The 15,800-nt window shown below is 36.2% G+C and overlaps 1 protein-coding gene across 2 annotated transcripts in view; it reads right to left on the reverse strand.

Moving 5' to 3' along the window:
- Window positions 1–982: 982 nt before the first annotated feature.
- LOC134359492 (tyrosine-protein phosphatase non-receptor type 12-like) overlaps window positions 983–15,800 on the reverse strand; it is a 116,906-nt gene continuing 102,088 nt past the window's right edge. Inside the window, exons 17-19 of one of the 2 annotated variants that reach the window (XM_063072824.1) lie at window positions 13,767–13,895; window positions 4,719–4,784; window positions 983–2,553 (exon numbers count right to left, since the gene is read on the reverse strand). In XM_063072824.1, coding sequence (XP_062928894.1) covers window positions 2,492–2,553; window positions 4,719–4,784; window positions 13,767–13,895 — 257 coding nt within the window. In that variant the 3' untranslated portion in view covers window positions 983–2,491. The remainder of the gene's footprint in view (window positions 2,554–4,718; window positions 4,785–13,766; window positions 13,896–15,800) is intronic. The other variant, XM_063072825.1, reaches the window with a different exon arrangement.

Here is a 15,800-nt window from a genome sequence, read left to right on the forward strand (position 1 = left end):
CAGTTATAGAGAAAGAAAGGAGTAACTGGGGATAGATTGCTGCTGTTGTTGAGTGCCATCGAGTCATCATTGACAACTGGTGACTCTATGGATAGTGTAGTTATCAATCAGGTTTTCGTGGCAAGATACAGAAGTAGATTCCCACGCCTTTCTTCTGCACAGATACTGAATTGCTGCCCATGTTGGGACCTGGCTGGTTTCAAACTCGGGACCATCCACCTTGAAGTCCAATGTTGATGCTACTACACCACTGGCCAGGCCTGGAAGAGCTTAGGTGCCTTTAAAGACCAGCAAGCTGTATGAAACCAGCAATGGGCAAGGTCTTAAAGGAACACCTCAGGTTTATTATGGCAAAAGACAGAAGCTCATGCATTCGGAAGAGGATAGCAATATTGTCAATCATAGTCACATTACCAAAGTGTTGAGTCTTGAAGGTAGATACACTATGTACACCTGCCCAAATGCATCATGATGTGGGAAGCAGGGAAGGGGAGAATATTGTATCTGCATACACCACAGGTACCAGCAGACTGGAAAATGGCTAGAGAACAATAAGCCAGTGAGGACAGCAACACTGGTTTGAAAGGATTCTGAGACACAGGATTTTTTTTTGGAAAGTCAAAGACTGATTAGGCATATTCAGTATAGCTTTGTTTGTGGGAGGTCTATTACAAATTTAATCAAGATTTCTGTGATGATCAACAAGATTGCCAAGGCCAAGACATTTGATGTCATATACATAGACTTTTGCCCCACATGGTAGGCTGGTCCAAATCAGTATTTATGATTTATGAACCAGGCTATGTTCGCAAATTGGCTTGATGGTAAGAGGCTGACAGTGATAGTGGAAGGATGATTTTCAAGATTGGAGACCTGGAACCAGTGGTATGGCACAGGGATCCAGATTAGTTCTTTATAATTGTGCTTAATTTGGTCCCTTCTTCACCTTACATTAAACAATTTCCATAATCTGCAGCCCTTTGTTGTCTCCATTTATAATCCCCCAGTCTCTGTTGTACCTCCATCCTTCGTTCCCTGAGAAGACTCAATCATCTGGATCCACCCTATCTCTTGCTCCATCCTTCCCCCCTCACCACATTAATATGCTGTCTACCCTCAGCTCTCAGTTCATATGAAGAGTCTTGGTTCACAATGTCAACTTTCCTTTTTCCTTCAAAAGTGGCTGAGTTCTGCAAGTAGCTTGTTTTTTTTTTGAGTCAGTGGTCAATTGTGGTCCCATTTAGATTGGGATGTACTTACCTTGGAGGTGGAGCAGTGAAATCTATCACCTGGGAAAATGGTGCCTTCTAACCAAGGCGCAATAAAATGGGCCTAGATTTTCTGGAGTTTATTAGGTTTATTATCTTCTAACCATATTGAGGAGAAACCCCACATTTGAAATGCTTTGATTTTGCTTAAACTATATAGCTATATTTAAAGAAGTTTGTTTATGGAGTCTTTATAACAATCTTTGCTTTGAAAAAGTGAATTGTACTAAAAGCATTGTATACAGTCTTTTCTGAGAGTATGAAATAGCTTAATGATTAGTGACATAATAAATCCTTAATGTTCTTTTACTTAAATTGTTAGAGTATTTTAATGCAAAAAAATGTAAACAATTTATTTCAAGATCTTTACTGACAGGTCAATATAATGTAAAATACAGGTTTGTGTGGCTGATAGTCATCTAATTCCAGATGCACAAAATCAAATGCTCATGTTAACAGGATTGCATACTGTTCGAAGGCACTTACTAAATTCAAGGCCAAATGAACAGATGAAATGGGATTGGTTATTAACAGCATATAATATAAAAATATCCTTTTGCTTACAATTTACAAATGTATTATTACAATCTCAACCCCTGTTAAACTGAAATTTCCTGCTCATTTCCAGTAGTTAAGAACACCCGAAAGAATATGTTTCTATTTTTTCAGGGCAAATAATTTACAAAAATTGGTACACAAAGGTTTAAGTCATGCACTGATTTCTTACATCTTCTGTTAAGAATATTTAATACCTGCAACACAGTCAATTATATACCTACCCTGCCCTGTACACAAAGGAGTAATGCACATAATAGTTTCTGGAAGTTAGCAAAGAATAAATGTCCACAGACTCCCTATTTATACTTATTGTACTATATTAATATACAATCCTACAAGCAGTGTAACAAATTCCCCAAAAATTAAGGCCTGTAATACTTTTTTTTTGGAAAAAAAAAGTTAATACTTAAGTGTGAAATAAGGCAGGTCAAAATGGTCCCAGCAGAGATATTTAGCACCGGAATCCACCCCCGGGAAAGGTCTTAGCAAGTTACAATAGATGTAAAATGTGTACCATTCTGTAAATGAGAAGACACCGAAATTGCTCTTGCCTTTTGTTAGTTTAAAAAAAAATTAGTGAACATAATTTTGTCAATGTTTCAGTCCTTTAGTGGCACTTGAAGAAAAACACTCCAGTATTAAAGTCCATCAGAACACTTTTCCCATCATGTCCACTCAGAAGGAGGATCCCTTGGTCCTTTTGGTTTTGTGTAACGATTATTGAATCCTGCAGGTGAGAAAAAAATGAATTATTTAAAGTTTTAGAACTTCTTTATATACAGCACTGTTACAAAATTCAACACTCTACAATATTATAAAAATGATTATGGGAAGGGTATTCAGTCAGATATTACACAATTGAATTATTAAAGTTATTGTTCAAGAGCTATTACTTCTGACCTATGCAGTTTAATTACAGTACAAATCAAGGACTTGAAATTCAGTTGATCCAATTTTTGTTCCCAAAGGGTACCAAGTTTATTTAACTGGATATACAGCACAGGTGATTTAAAACAGTTCTTTAATACAAAAGGAACAGGTCCATCTATAGTTTGCTTCTAGCAGCATTTTGTTCAGAGGAGATTAGAGATCAGATTGCTGACAACACAGAAAAAACACTCTGGTTTTACACATGTTAAAAAGGTATTATTTTCTCTGAATCAGACACCAATTCTGGAATTTTAGCGGAAGAAATTCTAGAAATAAAATTTCACTCATCTTTTATGCACATTTTTAATCTATTAATCACTTCACCATATTCAACTTGGTATAAATACTTTTACACAATCCACATGTGTACATTTTTAAACAATTTAACCTGACTGATTTTTGTTCAAATGGCCCAAAATTCAATTTTGTATGTGCAAAATTCTGTGTAGAGGGTTATCATAAAGTAAATGTTATCTAGTTTTCCATTTTCAAAACTTGAACCAATGAGCCATTAGGTCAAGCAAACAGGAGAGCTCACTTAATGGTAATCAGAAAGCAAATTAATTGGAAGTAGAAGTAAAAATAATTCACCACAATTCAAAGCTAGGGAGATGCAATTGGTAGTGGGTGGGAGGGAGTTGATGATGAAGTAGGATAATAATTCATAACTTTTATTACACTATTTTAAATACCTTTGTTTCCTCATTTCAGCAACAAAATCATTAAAATGTAAATTAAAACCATTTAGATGTTCACCAGACTACTGAAAAATTTCAGTAAAAGCTAAAGTAAGAAAATGCAAAGTAGCAAAATTGAGAAGGGAAATTACAACAGCAAAGGAAAGCAGACACATATCAAAGCAGGTAGATTTAAAAAATAAATAAGACCTACAAATTTAACTAAGAAAATCTATAATTTGACATTTCATACAAACTTGCAATGGTAGTCTATAGCAAAACAAAAATATTTTGGGCTTTGCTCCAAATTAAGGATCAAAATATTAAATCTAAAAAGTTCCCTATATAAAGCTACTGGAATCATTTGATCATTTCACAAAGACAGATTTGCATTGTTACTGAGCTCAATAGTGCAAGGACATTGAATTAACATATACAAGGTCAATGGGATTTAATTATTACTTTAACTGCCTGACAGTAAGAATTAGTAAATTCATCAAGTTGTTACTCATAAATAGTTAAAATGTGCAAAGGCAATTAATATGAACTGGATTGTAGATGGAAATCAAACATTAATGATAATGTTTACTAAGAGCCTTATAAATTTAAGGAAAGAGGACAATACTACCATTTGAAAATTCAACCATACCAATAGCAAAATGGGCAAGAATGTGAACTAGTGAAAATTAGATATGCAAATTTTCTTCTCCCCAAAATGTGAAAGCCTTGTTTTGTCCACAGGCAAACACATTTCCTTATTGCTACATTGTGAGGGAATTAGGAATTAAGAGTATAATAATAGTTTACATTTTGCCCTTCAGAAGGGAACTTACCTTGTCAAAGCCACCACCATCCACCGAACATCAAAACAACAACCAGAAATATGCAAACCAGTTATTATATAGTTAAACAGCCAAATTAATGGATGTCCAAGCATTAGGTAACTACTATTTCAAACATTAGTTGTGTTGATGAGACTACATTAAAGTACTGAATGAAATTATACAGTTAGAACCACCTTTGACTATTTAAAGCCATACTAAAGTTAACCTGTGACGCAAGCATAAAGGATAATAGAAAGTTCAGTACTAAAAAACCCCAGAACTCCTCACCTAAATTTGTATGTTGGTTTTAAATTCCCATATGCACCACCCCACAAATTTTTTTAAAAAAGGGTAATGTTTTAAGATAGTGGATTTTACTTTCATGTTCCTACATCCAGGATCACTCACCTCCAGATGTTTTTATTGCTAAGTATTGGGGCAGTGACGATGAAGGTCCTTACCTGATTTTTGGAGACAGGATACAAGGACAGTTCTCAGCATGCTCATTTTCGAAAGGAACCCGCTGTCTGATAAGAGGAGGTCACTTATGAAGTTTGATTAAAATCTAAGACAGCATTTTTGAGGTGAAAGGTGTATATAGAAGACAAGCATGCATGCATGGAGGTTATGGCATTCTAGGAAATTTACTTTGAGTAAATTAGTAATGAGTTATGCTTTGGTTAAAAAGCAGGAGGTCTTAAATGTACAAGATATTTACAATTACATGATCAAGACAAATGGTACAATTCCAGTATGACTGTAATTCACCATATGATTACAGTTGATTAAGTACAGTTAAGTTCGACTGGATTTTTTGATCAAGCTCCATAATAAACCTCCCAACTTCCAATGATATAAGCTATACTAGCTTCAAATACTTCAAAGTGAATGGACATGCAAAATTAGAGGGGGAAAGGGGGAAAGGAGGAAATAAAACAATGTTTCAGAATCTCTATTAGTATATATAGCATACATCTATTGGTTGGGATAACTCGCTTACTAGGTTTAAGAGCCTGAGCACCTTTGATGAGATATCCTAAACTTAAATACAGCAAGAATTTGCAGCAGTTTTGATCATTTTTTAAAAATCTGTCCTGTAGGGCTGACAGAGAACTCGAAAGTTGTAAATGTTGCATTATCCTCAGAAAGGGACAAACCAAGCAAACACTGATCAGGTAGTTTAACTCGGGTTTTGCATATTATTTGAATCAGTTGAGGATAGTCTGGAAATGCATCACATGCAATCAGCATGAATTTGTAATGAGAAGGTCATATTTCAAATACTATCATTGAATTTTGAGAGGTAATAATGTACACAAACAGTTGTGCATTTAGAGTAGTTAGTATTGATTTTAGTGAAGTTTTTTTTGGGAGACTGGAAAACTGAAGTAAAAGTCTAGAATTTTACAAATCAAATCCAAAATTGGCTCAGCACCAGAAAGGGAAAGCTGACTGTGAGAAATCTATTCTGATCAAAGGTCAACTTAAAACATCACTGTTTGGTTTGTTTCTCTATAGATGCTGTCTGACCTTTTTATATTTCTAGGATTGATAATATTGCATGTTCCCAGCATCTAAGCCTTATTTTGCTTGACTAGTACTTTTGGAAATCTGTTTTACTCAAGGCTTTATAACATTCAGTACTTCTGCCCTGCATGCTTAAAATGAAATTTACAGATGATTCAAAAATTAACCATCTGGTTGGAATGTACGGGAGTATATAGCCAATAATGTTAAATTGTGGTAAATTAAATTTAAAATGAAGTGGGAGGTAATACATTTGGTGAAGCAAAAAGGAAAGCAAAACAGAATAAATGGGAAGATACTGAGAGTTGTAGAAGAATAAAAAGTGCACATCTTACAGATCCTGAAGATCTTTAAGATCCTCATGAAATATTTACCATATTGAATAATTACTTAGATGTTCACTGAATTGGCTACAGTGATGACTGGTTTCATGGCTATGGACTCAACTTTCATGAACTTCAGTTCTGAATGTTTTTTGCTTACTTTTATTGTTTGCACGATATGTTTTTTGCACATTGGATGTTAGACTGTCTTTTTTAAAAAACAGGTTTGAATGGGTTTCTTTGTCTGGTGGCTGCCCGTCAAGGGTGTATAGAGTATACATAATAAATGATAATATTGATAATTGATTATTGATAATAAATGTATCTCATACTTTGAGGGGCCATGACCTGTAAGACTACACTGCTAAAGTTGTGAAGCTCTTTTCAGTCTTTGTGAAAATAATAGACTAAATGGTCTCTGTATGTGTCATAAATCTCTATAGTTCTAGGCTTTGCCTTACCTAATACCAGTTGTTTAAAATCCACATGCATTTTATATATTTACAGGTCTACAGAAATCAGTTTCTACATGATTAAAATGTTGCACAAATCTTATTTCCTTAGAAACTGAATGATCAGAGTTAATGATCATCAGGAATATCATAAATATTCATAAACAACACCCATTTATGCTTCAGAAGTGTGAGAATATACAGCATGTATTATTGACAAGAGGTCACTATCTCCTGCTGTGCTGAATCTATTTTATTTTAATGTAGACAAGACTTTACCTAATGACTTTCTAAGTTTTAAGGGCACCAAAATTATGGAATATTAATTGACTTCATAAATTGTCCCACTGCTGAATAGGAAACGTTCACTATTATAAAGATCTTTGAAGCCAAGCAAAGAAAGCAGCAAAGCAAGCAAATAAAAATGCATTGGACATCAGACAGACCCATTAGCTTTCACTGGTATCTTAATGACAATTTTTCTACCATAACGACTTTTGCCCATGCTTAACTGTAATTAAGGCCCAGTTTAACAAAAAATACAAATCCACAGAATTACCACAAAGTATTGCCTTTCTTTAAAGCTTGATTTGCAAATTAAGATTTATCATTGTCTAATATCTAGGGAGACATCCCTTTTAAAAAAAATTGCGAAGAATTTTTAGCAAGAATTTAAGACAATCAGACAGCAGGTGTCAGTAACGAGAGATTTCATATACAAGCAAGATCATTTACATGCTTCGGATCAAGACAACTTCTGAGTTTTTGGAAGAAAACCTATTTTTGGCACCTTGCCCTTTTGAGTCCTTCTGTCTTCTTCAGACCAGACGAAATGAAGACATAAGAGAGCAGGTTATACACTCTCAGAAAGAAAACCTCAAATTATCAAATGGAAGTACTTCATCACTACTAAAAAAAAAATCCCATAAAACTCAGCAGTTAAAAGCAACGTTCAATCCACTTGCCCTGTAAACTTCACTAACTTCAGCTCCAGAGCAGTAAGTTAGATACAAATACAGTTTTCGACATCTATTTCAATAAAAATCCAAAATAATCACTTTCTCTCCAATATCTATTACAAAATATCAGTTATTAATCTTTGGTAAGAATTTAATTACCAGGGCCACATACACTACATTGTTTATAAGAACTCATGTACCTTGCTTGAAGCTAAATGAGACAACTACCCAAAAGCAGTCTACATTCTTTCAATTACCCGTATCATGTTGATCTAATATGCACTTTCATACTGCAGGCATTATGCTTCATGTGCAGTGTTTAATAAATATGTCTGCAGGGTAGGTAAGGAGGTGGGAGGGGAATGGATTTTTAAGATGTTAGTATTGGCAATGAAGCATTCAATTGTCCTGTTTATAGATAAAGTAGCAAATATTCCAGCCAGATGGCATTAATGTAGTAAAAGCATTATACTAATCAATGATTTAATTCATAGCCAGGATACTATTTCTTCTATATCAATGTAAGACTATAAGACATAGGAGCAGAATTAGGCCATTCAGCCCATTGCATCTGCTCCACTATTCCTTCATGGCTGATTTACTATCCCTCTCATACCTATTCTCTTGTCTTCTCCTCACAACCTCTGAGTACATTTAAGCAGACATTGATACGTTCATGATTAGGCAGGGCATCAATGTCTTTGCCTCCATAGCAATCCATGGCAATGGGTAAATAAATTCCTCTCAATCTGTTCTAAATGGACACCCCTCTATCCTGTGAGTGAGCCCTCTCGTCCTAGACTCAACTATAGGAAAAATCCTCACCACATCCACTCTATCTAGGTCTTTCAATATTTCATAGCTTTCATGAGATCCCCCTCTCAGTCTTCTGAACTCCAGTAAGTACAGGACTAGAGCCATCAAATGCTCCTCATATTAATCCTTTCATTCACAGTATCATTCTCGCATACTTCCTCTTGACCCTCTCCAAATCCAGCACATCTTTTCTCAGATAATGGCCCAAAACTGCTCACAATACTCGTAAGTACAGTCTCACCATTGCCTTAAAAAGCCTCAGCATCACAACCTTACTCTTGTATTGTAATCCTCTTGAAATGAATGCTAACATTAATTTGCCTTCCTTACCAATGACTCAACCTGCAGGTTAACCTTTAGGGAATCTTGCACGAGGACTCCCAAGACCCTATTTACCTCCAAGTTTTGAATTTTCTCCCCATTTAGAAAATAGTCTAAGTCTTTACTCCTACCAAGTGCATCACCATACACTTCCAACTATATTCCATCTGACACTTCTTTGCCCATTTTCCCAAACACCAAGTCCTTCTGCAGACTGATTCCATGCTTCCTCAACTCTACCCATCACTCCACTCATCTTTGTAACACCTATTTTATCATGTGCCTCCAATGGACTCCAATATCTTATTCAGTTATAGCTAACTAGCCTGCAATTTCCTTTGTTTTGCCTCCCTCCCTTCTTAAAGGGTGGAGTGGCACTTGCAGTTTTCCAGTCCTCCAGAACCATTCCAGTATCTAATGATTCTTGAAAGATCATTACTAATGCCTGCACAATCTCTTCAGCTACCTCTTTCGGAACCCTGGGGTGTATTCTATCTGGGCCAGGTGAGTGTGCATTTTTCAGACCTTTCAGCTTCCCAAGCACCTTCTCCTGAGTGATATCTTTCCACTTTTGCCTCCTGACACACTTTAATTTCTGGCATACTGCTAGTATCTTCCACAGTGAAGAATGACACCAAATACTTAGTGACTTTGTCAACCAGTTCTTTGTCTCCTATTACCAGCTCTCCAGCATTTTACTCTTTATAGATGTGAAAAAAGTTTTTGGTATCCTCCTTTATATTATTGGCTAGTTTAACTTCATATTCCATCTTTTCTTTCCTTATGCCTTTTTAGTTGTCTTCTGTTGGTTTTTAAATTCTCTAATTTCCTACCAATATTTTGCTATATTATACGTCCTCGCTTTTGATTTTATATTGTCTTTGACTTCCCTTGTCAGCCATGGTTGCCTCATCCTCCCTTTTAGAATACTACTTCGTCTTTAGGATGTACTTATCCTGCACTTTTCGAAATATCCCCAGAAACTCCAGTCACTGCTGTTCTACTGTCATCCTTTCCAATCAACTTTTGCCAGCCCCTCTCTCATGCCTATGTAATTCCCTTCACTTCACTATAATACTAATACATCTTCTTCCTCTCAAACTTCAGGGTGAATATCATGTTATGATCACTACCTCCCAAGGGTTCCTTTACCTTAAAACCATATAACAATTATAGCACGGAAACAGGCCATCTCGGCCCTTCTAGTCCGTGCCAAACTCTTACCCTATCCTATTCCCACCGACCTGCACTCAGCCCATAACCCTCTATTCCTTTCCTGTCCATATATCTATCCAATTTAATTTTAAACGACAACATAGAACCTGCCTCAACCACTACTGCTGGAAGCTCGTTCCACACAGCTACCATTCTCTGAGTGAAGTTCCCCCTCATGTTACCCCTAAACTTTTGTCCTCTAATTCTCAACCCATGCCCTCTTGTTTGAATCTTGAAAAAGTCTAACCATGTCAACTCTATTAATCCCCCTCATAATTTTAAACACCTCTATCAAGTCTCCCCTCAACCTTCTACGCTCCAAAGAATAAAGACCTAACTTGTTCAACCTTTCTCTGTAACTTAGGAGATCAAACCCAGGCAACATTTTAGTAAACCTCCTCTGTACTCTCTCAATTTTATTGACATCTTTCCTATAATTCGGTGACCAGAACTGTACACAATACTCCAGATTTGGCCTTACCAATGCCTTATACAAATTCAACATTACATCCCAACTCCTATACTCAATGCTCTGATTAATAAAGGCCAGCAAACCAAAAGATTTCTTCGCCACCCTATCCACATGAGATTCCATCTTCAGGGAACTATGCACCATTATTCCTAGATCCCTCTGTTCTAAAGCATTCTTTAATGCCCTACCATTTACGATGTATGTCCTATTTTGATTAGTTCTACCAAAATGTAGCACCTCACATTTTTCAGCATTAAACTCCATCTGCCATCTTTCAGCCCACTCTTCTAACTGTCCTAAATCTCTCTAAGTTTTGAAAACCTACCTCATCATCCACAACACCACCTATTTTAGTATAATCTGCATACTTACTAATCCAATTTACCACCCCATCATCCAGATCATTAATATATATGACAAACAACATTGGACCCAGTACAGATCCTTGAGGCACACCGCGACACAACATCCTCCAATCTGACACACAGTTATCCACCACTACTCTCTGGAGTCTCCCATCTAGCCACTGCTGAATCCATTTTACTGCTTCTATATTAACGCCTAACGATTGAACCTTCCTAACTAACCTTCCATGTGGAACCCTGTCAAAGGCCTAACTGAAGTCCATATAGACAACATCCACCGCTTTACCCTCGTCAACTTTCTTAGTAACCTCATCAAAAAATTCAATAAGATTTGTCAAACATGACCTTCCATGCACAAATCCACGTTGACTGTTCCTAATCAGACCCTGTCTATCCAGAAAATTATATATACCATCTCTAAGAATACATTCCACCAATTTACCCACCACTGACGACAAACTCACAGGCCGATAATTGCCAGGTTTACTCTTAGAACCCTTTTTAAACAATGGAACCACGAGCAATACGCCAATCCTCCGGCACCATTCCTGTTTCTAATGACATTTGAAATATTTCTGTCAGAGCCCCTGTTATTTCTACACCAACTTCCCTCAAAGTCCTAGGGAATATCTTGTCTGGACCCAGAGACTTAACCACTTTTATATTCCTTAATAGTGTCAGTACTTCCTCTTCTTTAATTGTCATACTTTCCATAACTACCCTACTTGTTTCCTTTACCTTACACAATTCAATATCCTTCTCCTGCGTGAATACCGAAGAAAAGAAATTGTTCAAATCTCCCCCATCTCTTTTGCTCCGCACATAGCCGTCCACTCTGATTCTCCAAGGGACCAATTTTATCCCTCACTATCCTTTTGCCACTAACATAACTGTAGAAACCCTTTGGATTTATTTTCACCTTACTTGCCAAAGCAGCCTCGTATCTTCTTTTAGCTTTTCTAGTTTCTTTAAGATTCTTTTTACATTCTTTGTATTCCTCAAGTACCTCATTTACTCCAAGCTGCCTGTATTTATTGAAGATCTCTCTCTTTTTCTGAACCAAGTTTCTAATATCTCTTGAAAACCATGGCTCTCTCAAACTTTTAACTTTTCCTTTCAACCTAACAGGAACGTAAAGGTTCTGAACCCTCAAAATTTCACCTTTAAGTGACCTCCATTTCTCTGTTACATCCTTCCCATAAAACAAATTTTCCCAATCCTTTCGCATCTTCTCAAAGTTAGCCTTTCTCTAATCAAAAATCTCAATCCTAGGTCCAGTCCTATCCTTCTCCATAATTACACTGAAACTAATTGTATTGTGATCACTGGACCCGAAGTGCTCCCCAACAAATACCTCCGTCACCTGCCCTGTCTCATTCCCTAACAGGAGATCCAACACTTTACCTTAGGCTCCCTAATCAAATCTAAGTCATCTCATAGGCATTTTACAAATTTCCTCTTGGGATCCAGCACCAACCTGATTTTCCCAATCTACCTGCATATTGAAATGCCCATGACAATTGTAACATTGCCTTTACTACATGACTTCTCTATTTCCTATGGTAATTTATATCCCACGTCCTGGCTACTGCTCAGTGGCCCATACACAACTCCCATCAGGGTATTTTTACCCTTATGGTTTCTTATGCAATATGATCTTTACCTCATTACAGAAACAGATCATTTTGCAATCTGAAACCATTGTGAATTTTGTGTGAACGTAACAGAACAAAATTAAACATGTGCAATTGGATTGACAGTGCAAACTTGCAGAAATTTTGTGGTCAGAGATCTCATCAGTCTGGCACTTTAAGAAAATGAAAGTCCTTTGAACCAACCAATACTCATTTAAAATATCATATATAGATTAGATTGTATCTTCTACTGCAGAGGTTGTGGTTTGATGCCAAGGAATTTGCAGCCAGCTAGATACATTAAAAACACAACACTGGGTTAATGAAGGGGTTCCATCTTTATAAACTTGCTTCAGTTGATTTTGTCCTTGAGACGGAAAATACAATCATTCAATATAATAACCATAACTCTACAGTACTAATAGTGTTGATAAGGACCAATTAACATGAACATTTGTTTATTGTCTTCTCTTGCCAAGTTACAATGGTACAGAATCAGCAAGTTCTACAGTCAATGCTGGTTTTAATAGGCTTGAAATATCAGTGCATGTTATATTGTTTAATAGATTATCACTACACAAGTATGAATAGAAGTGTTAGTCAATCTCCAAGCCAACTTTCTCATGTGGCCTTCCATTGTGAAACTGGCAGCCTGTGTTCTTAAAAGACAAACATGTCTGTTATTGTAGAGAAGTTGCACACAAACAGGTTCCCTTCCCAACTCGCCAAGACTAGGTCTCATTTGAATTTAATAATACACTTATGGGAATGTATTGTATGTATTGGGCTGGCAACTGTTACTCAGGGAGGGCCTGTACAACATTTCCTAATCCACTCATTTTGAATTTCATTAACAGATGAACTTTGGAAATTGAAACAAATATTGAATTACACAAAATATTTCAATATAAGTTTAACTATGTTATTTGCTTGTCTTTATCTCCTGTACATTTGATTTTAGAACCCTTTAAAAAATTACAAACTTAATACAAATATTTTGCTTAACTAGGATTCTTAGTTGATTACTTTGCTCACAATTTCTTACTGAAATATATTACAGATTATAATGCTCGAGTAGTATTTACGGGTTTCTCAAAAGGCAGGACCCCAGAGTAGACAGAAAATAAGACAGTTTTCTCCACTTTGCTTGGAGAAACAGTCACAACCAAATTACACCAAATGAACTTGCTGCATTGCTTTAATGTATTTACCGACTGCAAATCAAAAGGTTGGCATGTTATATTGTAAAAGCAATCCTTTGAAATTATTTTAAAATTAATTCTATTTAATTTTATTATAGATAGGGTGAAAAACTTAACAGAAAAAAACATTATCATCTTTACCAATGAAGTAATTGGCAATTAAAAATGATCATTGAGCCAAAATGAACAGATCTTGTAGGCTCATATCATTACATATACCCACCTAAATCAGAACAACGATTTCTTCTTTTTGCATTTGTTTCTGGGCTATGTCCTACCTCACCCTTGGTAACAGTAGTAGCTAATCCAGGCAGACCTGAAGGCCTCCCACAGTCGCCTGTTTCAGGAGTATCTGAAACCAAGATGAATATCTAATTAATTCCAAGTCCACAAAACAAATCTAAACCTAGATTTTTCAAAACAAACCAGCAAACGAATCAACTGCATACCAGCCAACATCATTAACAGTGGCAAAGACTCAACCAATCAGCATAACATATGAATAGAAACCATGCACAAATGGTTACTAGACAATCTACAAAACACATCAGATGTCAAATTCAAAAGTAAAAATAAAAGTAAGTATAATAACACTGATTCCCTTGCATTGCTTGAAACCTCTGATACTATGCTGTATTGATCAGGCTGTGTGCAAGTTTTTAAAGAAAATTAGTAGCACCCCATTCAGAAGTTAGACTATTTGAAAATAACTTGCCTTTAAGATCAACTCTTCTATTCCATTTCCCTATAATCAACATTTTCTTCACCACTTCTTAGAAGTTCAAACTCTTAGGATCTTTATCCCCTTTCGGCTTTACTTCCTCCCTTGCTGTACACTAAGATGTCTGCATGATCTCATCAGCACTTATTTCTCAGGTGGCAGAAAAGGGGAAGAAAAATCATTCTACAGACACTAATTTGCAAGAGATCAGCTATAAATAATACTCACTTAGTTGAACTATGGGCAAGGAGGGAAAGGCAATGCATCAATAAAGTAGTAAAGTGCTTATCATAAGAGACAATGAACATAATACAAGACAAATTAATAGAAAGAAGCCATTGAAGTCAGTTCTGCCATGCATAACTATTATGGCTGACTACCTACTCCAGAGCCATTTTCCAGCATTTTCTCCATATTATTGAATGTCTAGAAATCTATCTGTTCTGAACAAACCCAATACTGAGCATCCATGCTCCTCTGGGGTAGAATATTCCTCATCTTGTTTTGACAACCTGCTCCTTAATCTCAATCTGTGAGCCCTGGTTCTAAACTCATTTAAGAGAAAAAATCCTTCCTTTATCCAAACTGTCAACACCTATAATAATTTTGTAAGCATTAAGAGCTCTCTGCTCATTGTTTGAAACTCTGGAGAATAAAATGGCCAATCTATTCACCCTCTTCAAATGGGAAACTTGTCATCACCGAAGCCAGTGTACTGAATATTCACACCAAAAATTGTTTCTTAGGTAAAAACAAAATTTATACACAATACATAAGGTGCTGTCTCATCTAGGCTCTACACAACTGCAATAATACTCCTATGTTTATATCCACTTCTACTAAACAGTAACATGTTCCTTCTTAATTGCTTGCTCCACTTGCATGCAAAGAGACACAAGTCTCTTTGAATATTAAAACTACATACTCACCATTTAACAAATATTCTGCTTTTTTGTTTTGCGCAAAATTCTCATATTATTCTAGTCACCATGCACTTGTCCACTCGCTTAGCTTGTGCACACATCCTTGACGCCTCTTTAGAACCATGTAAGCACTTGCGATTACCACCTGGTTACTATGTCAGTTGCTCCCTTCAGCCAAATCATTCATTCCTACTCTGCTTGCAATCGCATAATTGTCAACCAATGAGTGCATGTTGATTTAATTTTTAAAGAGCTGATAAAGATAAGCCAATAAATGTATATAGGAACTTCAGTAGTGTTCCTCAAGCTCCCTCATGGTAGGCTAATAGAGAAGATTAAGACATGCAGGATCCATGTGGGAGACAAGACTCAAAATTATCTATGCTAGAGAAGAGAGGATTACTTAGAGGGTATATTCTGACTGGAGATCTATGAATACTGTTTTTTTTGCAGGATTCAGTGCTGGGACCTCTTGTTTGTGATATTTTGAATGAACATGCAAGTGGATCAATTAGTAAATTTACAGGCAACACAAATATTGGCCGTGTTATGGATAGTCAGAAGGGTCTCAAAGGATACAGCAGGATATAGATCAGTTGGAAATACAGATGGA

Source organism: Mobula hypostoma, chromosome 20 (assembly GCF_963921235.1).
Source record: "Mobula hypostoma chromosome 20, sMobHyp1.1, whole genome shotgun sequence".
Taxonomy (NCBI): domain Eukaryota; kingdom Metazoa; phylum Chordata; class Chondrichthyes; order Myliobatiformes; family Myliobatidae; genus Mobula; species Mobula hypostoma.